The 20,564-nt window shown below is 41.4% G+C and overlaps 1 protein-coding gene across 3 annotated transcripts in view; it reads left to right on the plus strand.

The window, feature by feature from the left end:
• Positions 1 to 20,564, plus strand: part of LOC115364703 (uncharacterized) — a 66,092-nt gene that overhangs the window by 36,126 nt on the left and 9,402 nt on the right. For 2 of the 3 annotated variants that reach the window (XM_030059256.1, XM_030059258.1), the window contains exon 2: positions 19,949 to 20,357. Coding sequence is in view for 1 of the 3 variants with exons in the window: in XM_030059258.1 (XP_029915118.1) it covers positions 20,349 to 20,357 (9 nt within the window). In the remaining 2 variants the exon portion in view is untranslated. The remainder of the gene's footprint in view (positions 1 to 19,948; positions 20,358 to 20,564) is intronic. The other variant, XM_030059257.1, reaches the window with a different exon arrangement.

The following is a 20,564-nucleotide window of genomic DNA, read 5'->3' on the forward strand; positions in this document are numbered from 1 at the left end:
TATGAAAATATGTTATTGTAGGACAGGAAAGCCCTAAGGTGCTGTCAGTCAGCGGCAGGCTTGATGCTGTGCCGGCTGGAGCACTGCTCTGGGCTCACAGCTGTGTCTTGTCTGTCTGTGGGATCTGTGTGTGTGCAGTTGCATGTGTGTATAAATAGGAGGAGTTTTGAAGTGTGTGGTTGGAGCCGTGTGTATGCTTTGTCTGTGTGTGTGTGTACACTGTAAATGTGTTTCATTTACACTGCACACAGAGAAAAAAGTGTGTCGAATACTTGTAGCATTTGACCTTTTTATATGCTTTGTGTGTGTGTAACCACAGTCCTTCTTGCCTGCACTTGTTTGCATTCATATGCACTCATGTGTGGGTAAGTGCTCGCGTACATGTTTGTGCACATAGCTACGTGAACACAAGTGTGCATGTGCTTGCGTATGTGAAGGCAGTAGTGCAGGAATGTCTGGATTCTAATTCGGGTCCGAGTTATTTCAGACAGGCAGAGTGGCTGATTGGATGATGCTGGACTGACATCATCGCAGGCTCCGAGGAACACCAAGCTCGCCAGGATTTGTCTCTGACTCACACACGGTCTATGGGAACAATCTGTAATGTGCCAGTTTACAGCACGCAGTCGACAAACACTGGGTTTATATCATGTGGCACAATGAGGGAACACATGGAAGAGGCTACAAAGGGCCCGTGTGCCTAATTGCCAAGCGAGTGCAGATTGAAGTTCTAGTTATACAAACATTTCTCGGAGGCAGAACTGCTCAAACGGCAGAAACAGTCTCATTGGGTGAGTTTAAATCTCAACGGGTGGCACCAAAGAGCGAGTTTTCAAGTGCAAGTTAGCTAGTACTTGGGTTGTATAGAGCATAACAGTGAGGTTCCCAAAGTGAAATCCCAATCATATTCTAAAACAAGGATAGTGATTATTAGCCATTATGTCAAAACCATCAAAGGTAGACTTACCATGAGCTATGAGATTGTGTATCAGTGGTATGTGCTCCTGTAGAAACCACAAGTCTCTATGAGATTAACCTTGTTTAAGAAAAACATGTCTCTGATTGGTGGAGCTCACTGTTACCATGGAGACCTTAACCACACCCGCAAATGTCACCGTCTGAGCGGTGATTGCAGTCAGGAACGACTGTACCATATCGATGACTGACGCAATGTAATCGCTTCATACACAATATAAAAACACAATACACATTATGAAACATGATATATGCACACAACACAAAGAATTGCAACATTAAATTCAAGATGAAGCGAGCTTAACAGTTGTTCGGTACGAAATGGAAATCATTGGAAAAGTATCAGTCGCAATGGTTTGTGGGACGTGTAGTTCCTTAGCATAACTGTGTACACAGTGTACATTAAATTTAGTTTTGATTCTTGTACCTTGGCCTTTTTTCTATTTTCCTATTATGTTTTTGATCAAGTTCAAATGTTTTATGGTCACAATTCATCTCATAGCTGGTTGGCTTGGCTCCAGGCTTAAAACACTTTATAAAAGGATTTTCTGAAACATCTGTGGGGTAAATTAATGGGAAATTTACTTCCGGAAGCTGAGCTGTTCAAAAAAAAAAAAAATAAAATAAAATGAATCTCTTGAATCTCTTCCCTCCTGATTGAATTTCACATGACTCAGAGCCACAACAATTGTCTCAAATATATTTGATTTTTCAGAGCCAGATCTGGATATAATCAGGTCACATACGCTCATCACCTTTTAAAAATGCGAGCCTTTGAAACCAGAGAGAAGATTGTTGAAGCAGTCTCCTCCCTGGCTTGATTACAGTGATCTAATCTACATAATATCATCTACATCTGTATTACCTTCATCTTACTTATGAAGCTCTTTTACATTACCTTACAGTGTTTTACTCATAACACCGTGACCTTCAGACTTCACTACACGGTGCTGTGATTACATGGTGGTAGATATATAATATATATATTAAACAACTTTTATCATTACTTATTTTGTGTCTCCATACTTGGACCCTGTAATTATCCAGGTCTATGTGCTTTATTTGTTCACTTTAAAAATATTAGATTTTATTTCTGTTTTTTAAAGGGTACTCCTTCAAATGAGAGCCTGGTTGCCAGTGGGTTTAAATAAATAAATAAATAAATAAACAAATAAACAAAGTAAATTGTTTCTGACATCCTGTTGTCTCTGTGTGAGTATGTTTTGTGAAATTTGGTAAATTGGCATTATGGCATTATGACCATCCATTCTATTGCTAATAAAAGTGGTAATTTGCAGGATCCTTTTCATTAAGCACCCACTGCTGCGATGGTTCCCTGGTAACACTAATCCCCAGCGAATCAAATTCTAAATAATTTTAGCCGGGATTTTATTTTTCCTCTAAGCACATGATTACTGTTTTCCTCCTGTCATGACAAATGAAAGCAGCAGAAATAGTGGAATCTACTGGAGGCTCTCCATGCAGCTTCGAGATTTTATTTGCCAGAACAGGAAATAAAACGGTAAATTCATAATCTTTTTTGTATGACAGTTGTATCCCAAGTGATTTCAGCGAATTTCATTATTATGTGTGAATGTTTTTCATAAAATCCACGGACTGGGTCCAACTCATTTCAACCCATTCATTTTCATTTAGAAACCATTTTGGCTGTAACAGCCAATTTGTTATGCCATAAACTTTTCGTGTGTCACCAACTCAACTATTGTAATTAAATGTTTTCATAATAGATGACTGCCTGCCCAAATGGATTTAAATCACTTCACCCCACAGTAACACACAGTTGTCAGATATCTAAATTATACCTAATTATTTAAAATGCCACAATAAAAAACATTTTGCATGCTATTATGATTATTAGTATGTTTTTTAAAATAATGCAAAATGAAGGGCTGCTCCCCAAACAAAATGGGGCACTGATTTTGACCTTAGGATGAAAATGAGAATATTGTATTGAAGCGTCAACAGATACACAGAACAGAAAGTTCACCTTGCTCTTTGTAGCTTTTGCTCTGAAGCTGTGGAAAGCTAAGAAATCATTACAGCAACATAATTACACCCCTCTTAATTGGTAATGTATATTGTTTGAAGAAGAAACTATTAAACTTGACTTTTAAAAGCACCTGCAACCAATCTGTACAAATTATTTTTGAGTGACTGTCTGTTGGAGTGTCATTGTGTTCTCATCTTTTCACATTGTCCTCTGCCAAAATTCCTTGACAAATCAACAAAAGCCCTTTTGGATGCATATGTGGGGACCTTAGACAATTAGTGGAGGCTCGGTTTTTGATTGAATCACTCTTAATTCTTTTGGTCTGAAGCCCAAACCCTCATTGTTCCCTTTCACACTGTGGCTTTAAAAAGATGGAAAAATCGATCTATCTGCAAATGAAGCGACTCATGACAAGAATCTAATTTTTCTTGCAGATGCTGATGACTGTTTGTGTCCATGTGAATTGCCATCACTTCTCAATGGATATCCATGTTCATTCATGATGAACTGGAATTTTGTCAGCTGCGCCTCTCGCAGCAATTCACCATGGCACAGAAAACCGTTTTCGCTGCTTATTGATGGCATAGAATGCTTACAGATGGCTTTGTGGTGTGCTGTGCTGTGTGTGGTCATCTGTATGCAGCCGTCTGGAGGCTGCATGGCTGTTGTTGTTGCTGTTGCTGTTGCTGTCGTGGTGGCTGCTGCTTGATAATGAGCCTCTGGCACTGAGCTGCTGTCAGTCTGGCAGACAGACAGGCCCTCGCCCTGGTCACCGCCGCCTCTCGCCATCTGGGTCCCTGCTCCATGAGGGGACAACAGGGACATGCCAATGGGAGGACACTGGCTAAGGTCATCCACACGCAATGACTGACTGACTGACTGAATGAATGACTGAATGACTGAATGACTGGCTTACTTGCTGGCTCAGTATCAGGCTCAGAGTTTGGCTTGAGTCTAAAAATCTGAAGCCCACCTTATCCCAGCTCAAATAAATAACAATTAACATGCATCCTCCCTTGAGGGGTGCAGTCCCCCTTTGGGCAACTTACTGTAGTAACAAACATGTCACATAGATTTGTGTAGTGCCCTCTTTGTGTCACTTAGTATGATTTATCTTCACATACACATGAGCAAATGCAGTAATGATCGCAAAGTATGCGATCATCATGTATGTGTGACTGGAGATGAATGAATGGGCAGAGATTAATCCATGGTCCACCTCTCTTGCTTTATGTACAATCAAACCAGCCATGATTTTAGAGTTTTTTGTTTGGCCACACCTGACAGCAAACCCAAAGCGCTTGGATGTTCAGAATTCCATTAGGAAATCTAATATATTAACATATGCCCCAATACCAGAGAGATGCCATATCATACATCTTTAATATCAACCAAACATAAATACCCCTTTTTGATATGGAGATAAATGTCTAACCCATATACCCATATATTTGCATACATATATGTTAAAGAAAATGCCTGCTCATCTTAAATGACAGTCAAAATTGGGGGTGACCCATTTATTTGTATATTCAACATACATTATATTATATGAAAATGTGCCAAATCTGAATGCTTTTCATGTATGGATATTTAATATGGTACAGTACAGTATATGTCCATTCCTTATACCCCTCATGTGTACATGTTTATTTCTGTTTAGAATGAAAACAGCAATTTTTTTTTGTCTGAACTCAAACTTGAGCCAAACCGTAGTAATTGCATGAGAAAATATGTCTGACACCCACCCAAGTGCATTAGGTCCATCAAATGTCAGAGTTTGGTTTGACTAGGATACAGTCTACTGTGTGCTGCTGGATGTTGAAACATGTTTGACTGCAGAAGGAGAGAGAGAGAGAGAGAAAGAGAGCTGTAGGGTAAAGCAGAGTAAGCCTCGTCCTACTGACTAATAAGGCTTTAAACAACTCCATCTGTGATAATCTACTAAGTTTCCACTAATGTGAACCATATGGAGGCATAAAGCCTGGCTCAAATACTCGGCCCTGTTTGGGGCTGCATATGCTGATGCTGCATACTTTTCCACTGACAAGATGCTGTGCTGTACAGCGCCTTCAGATCCACACTTGTCAGATAATTATGCAACTGGTCGTGTGTGCAGGCTCTTCCCATGTAGGCAGACTTAATGCACAACTAGCTGACCTCAGATCTGTCATTAAACAGGGCTCTCCCCCAAAGCCCTACCCCCACCTCTGCTTAATTATGCATGTGGGCTGAGCAATCAGTCTCCCTGTATGGTACTGTACACTCTATCGCGCTGCCTCCTTGAGCTCGCAAGCTGATTATAGAGCTTTGGCAGTCCAAGCGCTTTGAATTATTTAAATCTCTGTTAAGCCTGCCATACATATATCAATGGAAGAAATGGATTAGTGGTTGACATGTTTTTCCCCTGGCTTTGCCCCCCACTTGCCTCTTCCTCCTAACCTGACAAACCCTCCACGCAAATCATAACACACTGCCTTTCAAGGAAATGGCAATTTTTCTAATTCCCCCTTGAAACATGTTTTACGGCGGATGTTGCTTTTAGCTGTATTGGGGTTGGGATTTAGCACTTGGATTAAGGATTGTTTTTTTGTCCGGAGTTCTCATTCTGAAAAGGTCCAGCGTGGGATGTGGAGAGCGCTTTTGTTCACCCAGAGGGCCACCCTGGAGAGCCAGGCTTGCCCAAGGAGGCCTTCATGCGGGTGGGCTGTGCAGCGGTGATGGATCCCCTTGCACATAAGCCCCCGGAAGAAAGCATACAATCAATATCCTGCTGTCTGCCTCCAGCACCAATAAATGAAAACACAGTCGCATAAGGAGATGAATAAATAAAGGCGAGCGCTCTTTTTTACATTAGGGGCGGGATCGCACATAAAGCCGAGCAGATTTTGCTTTTGGAGAGACCATAATAGTCTCTCCCTCTCTCAGCGGGATGCTTGCTCCAAATTTATGTTTGGAGCTGACGCATTTGTTCACAGGGCAGAAAACAAGCTGCTTTTTGTTCAGCGAAGCGCAAGCCGACTTACATTCATATAAATGTTTCAATTAAACCTTGTGAAAATCAGTGTCATCACGTTCGCTGTCTCCGTTCGTCGCCGTTGACAGCTGCGTCTCGGGTGTCAAGCGTTACATTTGTAAATAGCTCTTTTTCCTGTCAACCGACATAAAAAAAAAATTACAGCTGAGGGTAATAGAATAGAGGAGCTGTCTGTCAGGTGAGGGAGAGAGAGGGAGGGAGGGAGAGAGAGAGAGAGAGAAAGGCCAGAGGAGAAGGATGGGCCCATCAGGAGGGATGAGTGACAGGCAATGAGAGAAGCTCTTCAATCCACTCTCAAACTGCTGCAGAAATGAACTCGCATCTCCTCAATTGCGCCATTACTGAATAGAGAACAGACACAAGGCTTTCTGTGCTTTTTTTATGAAGCCAAAAGAGAGCAGGAGCGGGGTTTGCTATGTTTTACTTATCCTTAAGTGCTTCATAATGATGATAATAATGTATGTCTACTCAGTGGTTAGAATCAGTGACTATAGTAATCCCACAAGTGATATTTCCCCTGCGGCAGAGAATGCCTGGCAATCACAGAATTCACATACTCACACTGCACTCAGTTTTTTTTTTTTTTTTTTTTTTTTTTTTTTCAATAAAAGAGACACATCAGCTTCCCCAGTATTAGTATTCTAGCTTTCTCCGGCGTTATTGCATTTGCTGGTGTCAAAGGATAATGAAAAAAAGGAGTTGGAGCACACAGTAAGCAGTTGATTGGATCCCTGGGTGTTTTCATGTGCAGACTTAGGAATACACGATTCGCTATTGCTAGTGGCCCACCAAACACCCACCCACTGCCATTCAGAACAAAACGTGGCAGGACCATGCACAAGTTATTTGGTTGCTGTCACCTCCATTATAATTCATAATTCCTCCACATGAAATGAAGTCATATCTCTGCCATTTCAGGCAGACTGCCCAAAGCCACCGACTGTTTTCTGTCCTTCTCTGCCACGGAGCTCTTGACAAGTGACAGGTGATCTATGCCTGCTTGAAGTCTGGGATCTAAATCTGAAACGAGCTTAGCCGCGGCTCACGAAATGAGAATTGATAATCGAATGATGCTGAATGAGGGGGGCTGTCAGTACATTGTAAGGGAGCTGACGGATTTAGTTAAGGGAGAAGGAAGGCATGGCGGATGAATTTTGGCAGGATAAAGGATTGCTCAGCGCACGGAGAGAGGCTGATCTCCTCACAGCTATTTCTGATTTGCTTTGAGTGTTTATACGTCGGTAGTGTTCTAGACGGGCGTGAGAGCAAAGCACCGTGCAGATAGTTGAAGGGGTAGCGACTAGCGAGCACGGTCCGATTTTTACAAAGCAGAACAGGAGAGACTGATACTTTCTTTTCTAAAGGGCTTTGCTAAATCGCATCCAGTGTAGAGTGATGGGAGAGATGGGAGAGGGAGAGAGAGGAGTTTGTATGACAAAGGAGTTGAATCATGATGATGTAAGCATGTGGTTTGTGCTGCAGCCCGCTGAGTCACACACAATCTCCAGAATAACACTTTCTGTGCTTTCCTCTCTGACTGCCTGGAATGCAGTACAGGTAGCCTTTTCCAGTTACCCTATAATGCAAGTAGTGGGCCAGTTTCCTTACTTTAATTCCAGAAGAAATGTTTTTTGACTACATATTTACTACATACATTGTTAGTAAACACCGTACCAAGTAGTAAGTAACAGTGTGAATTCTGAAATACTGAAAGGTGCATGAAGATCAGCTTCTTTTTGAAGCAAGTGTGACACTTGTTGCAGACCCATGGCAACCTGAGTGCATGTAGCCCAGAATAATCTTTTTTTTTTTTTTTTTTAAGTGTTGGAGAAACATCTTGTTTTCTGCATTTGATGGAAAAAACAGCTTTGAAGGCATCACACAGGTGCTATAGGTGTATGTATTAGTGTTTTGGTTTTTGTTTTTGTTTTTTTAGGTTCATGATTTGTGGAAATTCCCTGTATTGCACTGCTTATTATCGACTACCAATTTCAGGGGGAAAATGCCATGTTGGGTATTATTTTATGTGATAAGAGTCGCACAATTAAAAAATAAAATAAAATATATATGTGTACTGTATATAAGCATTGATACTCACTCCCAAACAGCAGTTTTCAGCACGGCCAGTGAATTCCTCTAAACTTTGGCTGTTCAGTGTTATGCTTGGCCCCTAGCATTAAGATTTGTTGCCGTGAGATTATCTAAAATTGAATGCAATGCCCTATAGGAGTCGGCGGTAATCTCACATGAGAATTGATGTGTCCCCTGCCTGACTGACACTGTGGGGTGGGGAAAAAGCATGAATTGTTTTTTATGCTTTGTGTTTATGATGCCTGGCTTCCCTTGCTTTCTGTTTACACCTCTGTCACTGGCTGCAGTGCTCAGTGAACATAGCTGTAGACACACATAAGTGTTTCATAAGTCAATACAATACTAATAAGTCATTCATGACTCATGGCACGTTGCAGTTATTATGACTTCTGTGATATTTTACGACAGCCCATAAAAGTACGGATATTTTTGCTTTTCTTGGATTACCTCTTACAGTGATAATGTCACACTAGCTGTAAAAGTTTCGCAGTGGTCAGAGAATTAAGTGAGGCCTTTGTGTGTAGCAAATGAAATCACATCTTATCCTCATAAAATATCCTAAATTTCAGTGGAGAATGGAAACTATCCTAAAATATTGTTAATAGCACTGCTGGAACAGTTTCTCCCAAGTCTCTTTACTGTCAGTGTTCTAACCCTTTAATATATCATTTCACTGGTACCCAACCTTTTTCTGGCAGGCAACCCTATATTGAGGTCAGAAAATTCCCCATGAAAATTGTGCGTTTACAGAGTCTGAAAGTGTGCGGTGGGCATGAAGGATAAATACAATGCCTCATTTCTCAGCGGGACAGAAATCAGGCTCCTCTAGTGCGATCGGTAGATGACAACTCATAGGGGCAAGCAGGGCTGTTTTGGTATCAGATTTTATCTGTCAGAAGTTCAGTGAAGAAGCCTCTTGAGATTTTCTGGGCTTTATTAAGTGGTATGGGCAAGGGGCGGAAGGAACAAATTACATTTACCCATTTATACTCTTGTACTTTATAGAGTAAAGTTTGTAACTTTACGTTTACTACTATTGCACTTTGTTACATTTGAAATCCTATCCAATAGACATTTTTTCAGTTTTGTGTAATCCCTGGAAACTTGACCATCACAGACTTTCACAGTGAACAGTCAAGTCAGTGTTGAAGAAAAGTGTAATCAGGTTTTGTTGGGAAATTTCCACATTTCCAATCCAAAGAACACAGCTTGAACTTTGTACTCTCATCCTTCTAGAATTTCATGGATCCGTGCATCTAACTATTGTTTCTAAAAAGTAACTGAGTAACTTTGCAGTGCGTTTTAAAAAGTAACAAAACCCCAAACCCAGATCTCCATGAAGCCTCTTTAAGTGGACTACTTTTACTAAAGCAGATATTTTTTTACAGTACTACTCAAGTGACATATCAGCAAAGGTACAGGACTTGTACTGGAATAGGAGCTTGAAGGACTCTCTCCAGCACTGGTATCATGTTCATCAAGCCTTATGACTGCATATTAGTTACAGTGAGCCTTACACCTATTAAACATTGTAATGGGGAGGTGTGAATGTTCTGCAACTATATAAATGTAAAGGTCAGTATATAAGTGCAAGGGCAGAGATTTAAAGAAATAATTAAAAAATAAAACTCTTCCCCAGGGAACTTGTCAAAAGTGCATGAATGAACTATAAGTCTTCATTGCTGTCTTTAAAATAAGGTCATCACTTGATATTAGAAATATTATCCTCAGAAGGTCTGACTTGTGGTGTAATGTTCAGAGCACTGACCACACCAATTTGATTTCATTCACTAGGAAGCCATGCGGTAGTCATTATCTTACCCATCATCCCCTTCCCTGAAGTACCTGTCTGTCCGGCGTGGCCCTGCCCTCCCTGGCCTCTCCGCCTCAGTGTCTCGAACAGCACTCCTGTGTATGTGCCCGATCAATCCGCCAGCGCTAGGAGGCTATCCCTGCTAATGGCTAATGAAAGATATAATTACAACAGGTCAGCGGAGGCATTCAGACACAGAGAGGGAGAGAGTGACGAGTTCATTTAGATCATTAGAGCTGAAATGTGTCTGCCTCGTTAGACTGCAAGTCACCGGCATTATCCTGATGATCTTCCTTTTTTTTTTTTTTTTTCTGTTATAGTGAGTGGGAGGCGTTTGATGGTGCAGTAGATTGTAGAATTATGAATGGAGGAAAGTGAGATGATTTAATTAAAGGTACTCTTGAGTGGAATAGGACTGGACACAAGAGAAGTGGATTCCATTTTGAGGGACAGCTAAGTCAATTCATACGGTTTGTGTGAGATAATTACAATAGATTGGATTCAGCATTCGTGACTTTGATGTGATATTGGGGCTTTATTTCTCTAAATGTTCTTCTTTGATGCTCTTCCTCATAGTAGCTTTAAAATGAGCATCAAGCTCCAATGTATGATTTTTTTTCCCCTTCATTATTCACTTTGTGACTCATCATGATCACACTGCTGTGCGTCCTCCGAAATCATTATTTATATTTGTCTCATAAAACAATGTCTCCCACAAGCGTTGCACTTCCCGGCAATTTCCAGCGTCGCTAATGGCAGGAACACCTTGCCTCTGAAGGCCCCTGGAAATAGACCTGCAGCTGTATTTTTAGATGGCTATTAATACCTCTGGCTAATTCATTTCAGCTCTCCAGGCACCTAGCGCGGCCTCTCAATTATGGATGAGGGGAAAGTCATTGGATTCGCGGCGCTGAGAGGAAGCTGACGGTGGTGACAGGACGCTCTTCGGAGAGACATGACAAACAGTCAGACAGCTGAAGGACGGGCAAGGAGATAAGGGAGATCTGTGGCGCCATGTAAACGCTTGAATTATGAGTAAATAACTATATCACAAAGTTTTTTTTTTCCCATGCAGTTTTATTTACAAGCGTGGGACGGTGGCTGAAAAGGTACCATTAAGAATTTCTAAATCCCACACCAAACAAAATTCTGCATTATTTACATCTGGCAGAGGCAGGAGATGGAGGAATGAAAATACACATACAGGAGTTTAAGCCTTAGAGACCCATGGGTAACTTCTGACGTCCCGCAGTACATGGTGACACACATGTACAAGGACAAGGCATTGCATACTAAGAGACGGTTCAAGAATTATATGAACAGTGTGTACCGCTCTGCACTGAAAAACCTGCTGTGAGCGGCTCTAGCAATGGTGTAACTCTAGAAGGGAGTCTAGTGCGTGACTAAAGTGCATTTGTCTAGTGTACCATGACTAGCTGGGTGTCATTATATATCACTGTATACACTAGTAGTCATCCATATTACACATTGCTTGTTTTTTTTTTTTTCCTCCCTCCTGATATCGTGTAACAGCAAAGCGTGTAGCTTGTTGCATTCTGCCAGTGTCTTTTGATGAATATTTAAGCCCCCCAGACTTCACAGAACAGTTTCATGTTTCTCTTACTTCCAGCTAAATCATGAGGGGTTATATTTACTATAGATGCACTTTTATCTTTTTGTGCGGCATGTTTTGTGCAGAATACAAAGCTGCAAGAGTCTGGAAAAATAATATTCCACCTGGAGTCACCCTCCGTGCCTCTTCCTCTTCCTCCTGGGAGAGACGCAGCCACAGATGAATCATGTCACATTTTTTCAGAAGGACTAAATCCCATTGAACATTTTCTCAGCTGGGCTCCTCCTGCTTGCCACCAACATATTCATTACTCTTGTGAGCGACAAGGAGAGCATGCGGGTAAATTGGGTTTAGCTCCTGACCTTTGGGTTTGATTAATGGGCCCTCTGTTCTCCAGCACCAGTAGAGGTTCAGGGATCTTTGGCGCCGGGTGTTGAAGGGGTGAAGTGACAGGCGAAGAAACCCAGCACAAAGCCATACATCCTCAACCCAGTTATTCACCTCAGACCGCAAGGCCTGGACCTAGTCAAGGGCTATGAACTTGATCTAAAGGATTGCCTCTGCTCTTAGAATTCATCAGGCCGGCTGACAAGGCTTTGGTAGTATTTTTATACCCCTATCACAGCTTCTAATCTATGAGAACATGTTTCAGTATGATTATATTCCTGCGTGATCTGTTTTTTTTTTTTTTTTTTTTTTCTCGGAAGAGCAGACCTCAGTGGTGTCCTCATTCAAGCATTCTGATCTACATGCAGATTATATTTAAATCTATATTCGGCACGACGCAGTACAGATTTGAACTCTATGGAAAAAAAATGTGTTTTCAAGGTGTTCTTTTACAAGGTGTTCAGGGGCACAGATATTTCAAAGGTTGACTGGTGGAAAAAAGAGCTGATTAGCAATGGTCCAATTTCCAAATCAAATCAAACTGACAGCATGAAGCAGAAAAGGCAGCGGGCCACTCCTTTAAATAACCCTGCCTGGCTTCCTATGCTATCTGCCACAGATGAGGAATCAGAGACCAAGAGCCAGATAATTGGGTTGCTTCCTCTGCCCTCCTATTATGACAAATTAAAGAGGTCTGGAAGCCATATTTTTCCAAGCAGCAGGTTCTTAGCTTGTTATTAGCTAACAGACTGACAAATTGATTAGTATTGATCTCCAGCCAAAGCCTTGCGGCAGCCTGCCTTGTCTGTGAAATTCTTGGAGGACCTGCAGTAAAGGTCATAACACACAGTTCAGGCTAAAGGATTTCTTGTGGCTTTGGGGCTGAGGTTAAGCATCTGAGCATGAATGTCAGGGACTATAGACCTAGGCAATTCATCAGAAATAGAAGCAGTTTTATCACCAAGTACTATAAATGTACCAGAATTTCTCTTGGCAATGTTGATGCAGAAACATAACATCAACTTGCTGAATATACTAACAGAGTACACTTGGGATACATGGTGCAAGGTCAGTGGAGCCTCATATACAGTGCCAAGGGACATAAACAAACCTGTCCGCTAAAAATTACATTACAACTACAAACTGCATTCTCAACTACGTTTCGAGGGGGAACGTATTTTGTTGTTTGTAACAAATGTAACGTGCAACAAAATACGTTGCAGATTACATTTGTTTGTAACATATCACAAGAACATTTGTAATTAGGATTAAGTCCGGGCTAGGTGGCTGGTCAAACAACCTGAGTTTGAGTTCAACACAAAGCAGTGGTGGAATTTGTTTTTGCCAATATTACATGTTACATTATGTATTTTTTATGACTGCCCAATCTTCCCCTAACCTTGACCAAGGGTTTTTTTATGCCTATAAGCCTAACCTTTCCCTAACCTTACACAGTATCTCAGTATCCTACACAGTATGTTGCATAAACCCAATCGTGTGACACTGAAACACAAAAAAGCCAGAAAGAAAGATACATCACAAACAAAAATAATCTGCAACAAAATATGTTTCCAATTAAACATTGGTTTAGTTTTATGAGAACATAATTTTTAGGAGACAGTTTGGTTTAAGATACACTTGAGGGCTTTGAAGTGACACAATGCACCCATGAGTATAGTGGATCTCAAAAGGTCTTGGGCAACAGTGACTGACAACAGCTGATTGTCTCTTGAAATGCACAACTTGGTCTCCTCAATAGGATAGTATAGAATGGAATAGCATAAACATGGATAATTCCTGTGTTGTTTTAGCTGCAAAATGATCATTATGCAAATGGTAAACCTGAATTTTGTGTTTAATGCCAGCTTGTTAGCTAGCAACCATGAAGTTAATATCAAATTCAACAACAGCAAACAGATTTGTGTGTTCTTACTCTTCCCACTTTGTCTTAGTAGAGGATAGCCTTACTCTTTTTTTGTTGGTTTGTGCGCTTGAGTTTATGTATGAGATTAATGGAGACACACCATTGTTGATTTCTCCATCAGATCTACAACACACTTGCGTTGTGTAGATATGTCGTTCTCACAGTGAATTTTGGGGTTTCCTATTTCTCACTAGACTGTATACTTTGGTTGGCACTTCAAATTTTGAGATCTTTATCCATCCTCTGTGCATGAGGTCTTTGGAGTTGTACTTTGGCCATCAGATATTACGGCAAACACATCATGGAGGACAGCAGAACTCACTTGAGAACACATCTGGCCAGATAACCATAACTGTCTTAAATGTGATGCATAAACTCACATAATTTGTGCAGTGGCTAAAATATCAAGTAGAAGCTAGTAGTGACTAGAAGCTTCTCTTTGACATTAAAATTAAAATAAGTTGCTTCACTGAACAAGTTAACAAAGCCAAAAACAGTTTGTTCAGGACAGCTGAGTTCTGTCTTCTCAAGCCTGTTTGGTGGTAGAGACTAAGACACGTTACTGTATCACAGTAACCTAAATTTAGATGCAAATTTACCTCATCAGACCACTTAGTTTTACTTATAATGCTACCTTCTAATCTCCACCCATACCACAATAATCCATTTGAGGTATCTATAAATGAATCTGGAAGTGGAAGTAAATGAGTCGCCATTACTGTGAAGGATTTATACTTTTTTTTTTTTTTTTTTTGCCTTTAGCTTTACCTCACTGGATCTGTCTATACATTTAGGTTTTATTTGTGCATTTCTCCAGTGCATCTCCATGGTTTCAAACAGATGTACGATTCAAGCGTCAAGGCTCTATAAACAGAAGACACCTCATATTACATTCTTTCAACTTTTAATTTTCTCTGGCTGTATGTGCTCAGGCATTGTGGCAGACAGAATGCTTGCAGCTGTAGGGAAGATGATTGTTTGGCCACAAGTGCATCGGTGCAGTGTAGCATGAGGAAGTTATTCTGAATAGATTAGATGTATAAAATAAGAAGTGAGAGCACAGAAGTACTGCAAATGCTCAGCCAGTGTTGTGACCTTTGCCTGTGTTGTTAATGCCACTTGAGCGAAAATTCATAGTCAGTCCTTGGGCGCCGCAGTAGACATCACAATTATGTCTTAGGCAGCAATGAGACGTCTCTTTACAACATACAAAATATAAAACCATTTATTGACCCAAGGGAAATTCAACACATTCAGTAATACATTCAGCACATTCAACACATTCACTAGCAAACAGAGAAAATCCACAGTCCTGCCTTGTTGCAGATGAGCTTTCATGAAGTTGATGATGAGGTTGGCTGGGCAGGTTAGAAAAAGAGGGAGGCGTTTGGACCAGGTTGGGCTTCAATTTTGCCTTGCGGTCTCCCAAGTTGTCATGGTAACAGCAGCAGGGCATTTTAGGACGGCGGTGCTGGCCAGAAAAGCATCTCCAGGGCTCAGTGTAACACATCAGTTCAGAAATGGGAATGTTTAGACGCATAAACACACAGAAGGAGGTGGAGGGCCACAAAGTGGCTAAATCATGCGTGAATGGCCATTTTTGCCATCATCACCCTTTACGACATCTACTGTGAATTTTTATGAGTAGGCATCATGGGGCATGCAGCATTGTCTCTACAGTATGCTTGTGTGTGTGTCTCTGTGTGTTAAAACAACAGAAACAGAGAGAGAAATAACAGTTACAATAATAATGCAAGTTTTACAAAAATGAGATTTAAAACAGAAAAAACAGACAGTGAAAAGGGAGAACAGGAAGGTGAGGAAATGAATTAGAAAGAGATGGAAGAGAACAGAGGAGACAGTAAGCTGGAAAAAGACAAATGACAGAGAGAGAGAGAGAGAGAGAGAGAGAGAGAGAGAGAGAATGCACCCCATTCTCATTCTCAGCTTATTCCTCTTCTCGCATGCATCACCCTGAGATCCAATCAGTGAGCTGATGGGTTGTGCGCCCCGAGAGAATGGATTTCACACATTTAATTTTTTATCATTATTTAAATAAAAGTTAATGTGAAAAACAATCACGCACAATTATGTGAAAACAGACAACAAACAAAAACAAAATCTGTTGCACTTAAGCATCTTGTCATTGTTTTTGTTTTTTAACTCTGCCGACGGAGTTGGATGGGATTTTTTTTTTTTTTTTTTTGTGGCTCATTCCATTTGTCTGTCTGTTTGAATGTCGTCAGGATAGCTCTAAAAGTTCTTAATGGATCTGCATGAAACTTTGTGGAAAGGTTGGTCATGGGGTACGGGGGAACTGATTCACTTTACACACCGATTGGCTAAAGGAGGGGTAGGGTGTGAGTGGGGGAGGGGGTGGGGGGTGAGGGGTGGCGGTGGGTGTGATTATCTTTTAGTGAACATCCGACATGTGCAGCTGCCATATCTTGACAGTTGTGGAGTGTAGGTGGAGGTATGCGCTCTCCTGAGTGCCAGTTTATATGTTGAGATGTCAAAGTTCAAGTGATTTTTCCATCCATTTATGAAGGCAAGATATCTTTGTATTTCTTCATGATCAATAATGGACCATCTATGGGAAAAAAATGTGTGAGGGAGGCTGCCACAGCTCAGAGACATGTGAAAAGTGATGGTCCCTCCAGTTGCAGTGTCTCTCTGCCAACCAGCTACTTTGAAAAATACAATGTGCTGGACAAGGAAAAGCTCCTTATGGCACCATCCGTTAGACACACACATTTAGTGGCCCTAACCTCTGGTTTATTTACAGGAATGCTCCATTTGAGCAATGCACAACTGCATCACCAAATTCCAGTTTTTACATTTGTGCTGCAAAACTGTTAGGAGACTAACATTCACAACTGTCCCTGTTCAGTAAGATATCTTGGTTTCAGGAATGACTATCAAGCCAGGAACCACTCGAGCTGCTGATCATTGATTGTCACCATTAATCACGATCTGAACTCTCTAATTCCTACTTTTATAGAGTTTAATGCTGCGGGATAAAGAGATAAGTCATCCTGTAAATGTTGTTAAACCCTTAGAGGAGATTATCCTTCTAAATCTGTCACCCATAATACCATTCAGCATTCAGGCCTGCTCGCAAACGACATTACAATAGCAAACAGAAGTAATCACAAGACAGAGAGTGAGGGACAGAGACAAAGGGAGAGAGATAAAGAGTCTGTTAATCCCTATAATCACAATATTTACAGAGAAATTACCGCGCTAGCATACTGAAATGTTGAAATCTTGAAGGGTGTACCCCTCTATCCCATCACAGCTACTCACCAGTCTGTTAGTCAAAATGAGACAGGAGCAAACTTTATTGATCCGTATGAGGATACCGGCTTGGAAAACTTCACCACTGTTAAAAGATTCCACCGCCGTGACCTTTTTCCAACTTCAGGTGAGATGTCGTGGCCTTGGATGGTGCTTAGCTGAATGCTGTGACACGCTGATTCTCCCCAGGGATGGCAGAGTTGTCAGTCAAATGAACTGTTGCAGAGACTCTCACTGTATCCTTCACTGACATGCCAACTTTGGGGGAGTCAATCATAACCAGCCTGCAGCTTTCTACATGCTCTCAGACTGAAGGAGACAGGTGCTCAAACACACAGGCAGGCAAATAAAGAGACAGGTAGGCAGGCACACTGACAGAAATGCTGTGAACTTCTGTAGAGACACAGTAAGTAAATGCCAAAATGTGAACAATATATCAATTTGATGATATTTGCCCTTTAAAAAAAAAAAAAAAAAAAAGTCAGTTCAAGTTTACCACCTCTGATGTTTGTTTCAGTTTATTTCACTCCATATTTACTGCAGTGCACTGGTTGTGTATGAGACGTCCTCCACCTGGACTGACTCTAAAGCATCATTTTGATCAGATTCCACATAGGAATGCATGAACATGTATTTATATTGATGCACTAAAAGACTTAAAAACAGCTTTGGTTGTTACATTGAGTTTATTAATTTAATCATTACATAAAACAGATATAAAGAAATACAGTACAAAGAAGAATATAAAGAGCAATATCCAGAAAAAACAATAAATATAAAATGTACCACATGGAGTAGCTTTTCAGTCCCATATACAGACAGTATATCCCATACACAACACATAGCAGTGAAAACAACTATAATATGTATTGACTGAACATAGGATGTAACAGATACCAGAGAAAACAACTATATTATGTATTTAATATAGGATGTAAAGCCCAAACACTTCCCTCAATGCTTACATGAGGGATGCATGTAAAAAAGAAATTGGGTGCAGCAGTATTTTTGGGACTTTACTTGCTTTGATAGATGGACAGCTAGACAGAGAAGTTACATGCACACTCACACACACACACACACACACACACACACACACAGATGCACATAGGCCATCAAGCACAGAGACATGATGAAAGGCATGCATGCCAGCCAACCACACAGCCAGAAATGGCCAATTTCAGTGCAGATAGATAGATTAGTGAATATCCCCAGAGACTGTCCAAGGTCGCCCAGAGAAGTGGATCTGTGTCACAGCTTTAACGGAAACCACCTGCTGCTGCTCCGGCCATATCTGGACCAAACACTGCCGACAACACAAGCTGCTAACCTGCCTGTGTGTATGTGTGTGTGTGTCTATGTGCCTGTGTGTGTATGCGTGTGTGCCACTTTCCCCTTTCCATCTCTGAATAAATAGATCTGTTGTGAGTCAGCTTCCAGACTCATTGTCCATAATCCTATTGGTCTCCGCGGGTCAACAAGTATTATCTCACTGGGGTTTCTGTGGCAACCACTGCTGCTCTTTTTACCTCTCTGTATTGTATTATGCAACACTGGTGCAATATGGGTAAAACCGACCAACAACTTGCCAGTTAAAAGTGACAGCTTGGAACATGTTGGAACATGTCGAGTCAGACGCCGCGATTGAAGTTTTCCCCGCACTTTGTTTGCTCCAGATCAGCTTTACACATGGAGCACTGCGTATGTTCGATCAGTGAACGATGCATTTGGCTTCATGCAAGCTGATGTGTCCTGCTGGGTGGTTTACTTCACACAGAAACCACATGCTTTGCATCATTTACTCTCCCTGACTTATCCTGAACGTCCAAAGAGAATGATTCCAGACACTGCAGCCTTTTCTGTTAGAATGGAGCGACTTTGAGAAACAGCAGTGAAAACAATATTTCAGTTTCAACATTTCTATTTCAATTTCTCAAACTTGCAATCCAACATGATGAAAGTTGAAATCAGCTACTTTGCTAAATCACCTACTTCTGTATCCAATGGACTTTGGACACATCTCAGAGGAAGTTTCAATGCTGATAACTTTGCAGGCTTAGATAGATGCACTGTAAGCATATACAGTATATTGATTACAATTAGCATCCAATGAATGCAAAAATGCACCAACTAACCATTTAACAAGAAGAAGTCCAAGAGAACACCATTTCCCAAGATCCTCTACCACGCTGGTTGTCAGAAAGCTGCATAGTTTTTGTTAGAGAGGTCCGAGCCACAACACAACACCCTAACTATGGACCCAATAATTTGTTTATATGTTTTATTTGAGACCTTCAGGAGCTCTGAGCCCCCATCCCCATTAGAGTCTACTTCCACAGAATGGTGTCGTAACTCTGGCGTGCTAACAGGAACTCACCGTGTAAGCGAATTTAACTAGAGAGCACCATAACCACAAGGCTACAATAGGCATATTTGTGTTTGAGCAGTGTTAATGTGTTTAAGGATGAAACTTCCTTTTAAGCGTGAGGTCAGATGATTATCAAAAGAACCTCTTCATAAGAAATTTATAAGCGCTTCTTTGTAAGACTTGCAGCGATGTTAATCAGAGTCAGTGTATTTTAGGCTGAATTTTTGCAAAATGCGTCTTGAACAGGGGTTAATTCAAGTGTTTACCCATCAACATTTCTTGTTTTTCACCATGCACCTCATCTCCCGATAAGATTTTTGTGTGCTGAGCGAGACGGTGACTGTCTGTTCTACCCTGCCACTTGAAAAATAAACACCAGCAGCATTTTGGCTCAATTAACCTTTATTGTGCACTCCAATCAAATTAGCCTCGTAGGCTAATTTTTTTTTTCTTTTTCCTTTGCCATAATTAGACCTCATTACCATATGGGACCGAGCCTCATCTTAGACCAAGCGGAGCCTCTAACAGACACTTGGAGAGGAGGGGAATCGAGGAGAGCGGCATCGGCGGCCTCCGGCAATTAGCAGGGACCCTTCCGCCGCCGTGGATGGGTGTGTTATGACAGCGCTTGATGAGACATTGCCACCACGTAGAGCAATTCACCAGTGAGACACATCCCTGGGGGCATGTACACCACCAAGACAATCAACTGGGGGCTAATTTTCCCTATTTATCATCAATACAGCAGACGTGGGTTTGAGAGCACGCGGCCGTCTCCGGGGGATTAGCGGTTGCAATTGAAGCAATACCAAAACATCAGCACCAATTAGGCCGGCTCCTCTCTCTGATCTGTACCCGTCTCCAGCGGTGAAATGGAGCAGGTGATCTGATTTGTGTGAATGGGAGTACATGTGGGTTTGCATGCACACTTAAACGTCCACCTGCCTTACAATGAGCCGTGCTCTTGGAGAGGCCGTGCGGCACACACACACACACACACACACACACACACACACTCACACACACAGACAGACAGACATGCACACCACGTCTGGTTAATCCGAAACGGCACATCAACCCAAATGGCC

Source organism: Myripristis murdjan, chromosome 9, assembly GCF_902150065.1.
Source record: "Myripristis murdjan chromosome 9, fMyrMur1.1, whole genome shotgun sequence".
In the NCBI taxonomy this organism is placed as follows: Eukaryota; Metazoa; Chordata; class Actinopteri; order Holocentriformes; family Holocentridae; genus Myripristis; species Myripristis murdjan.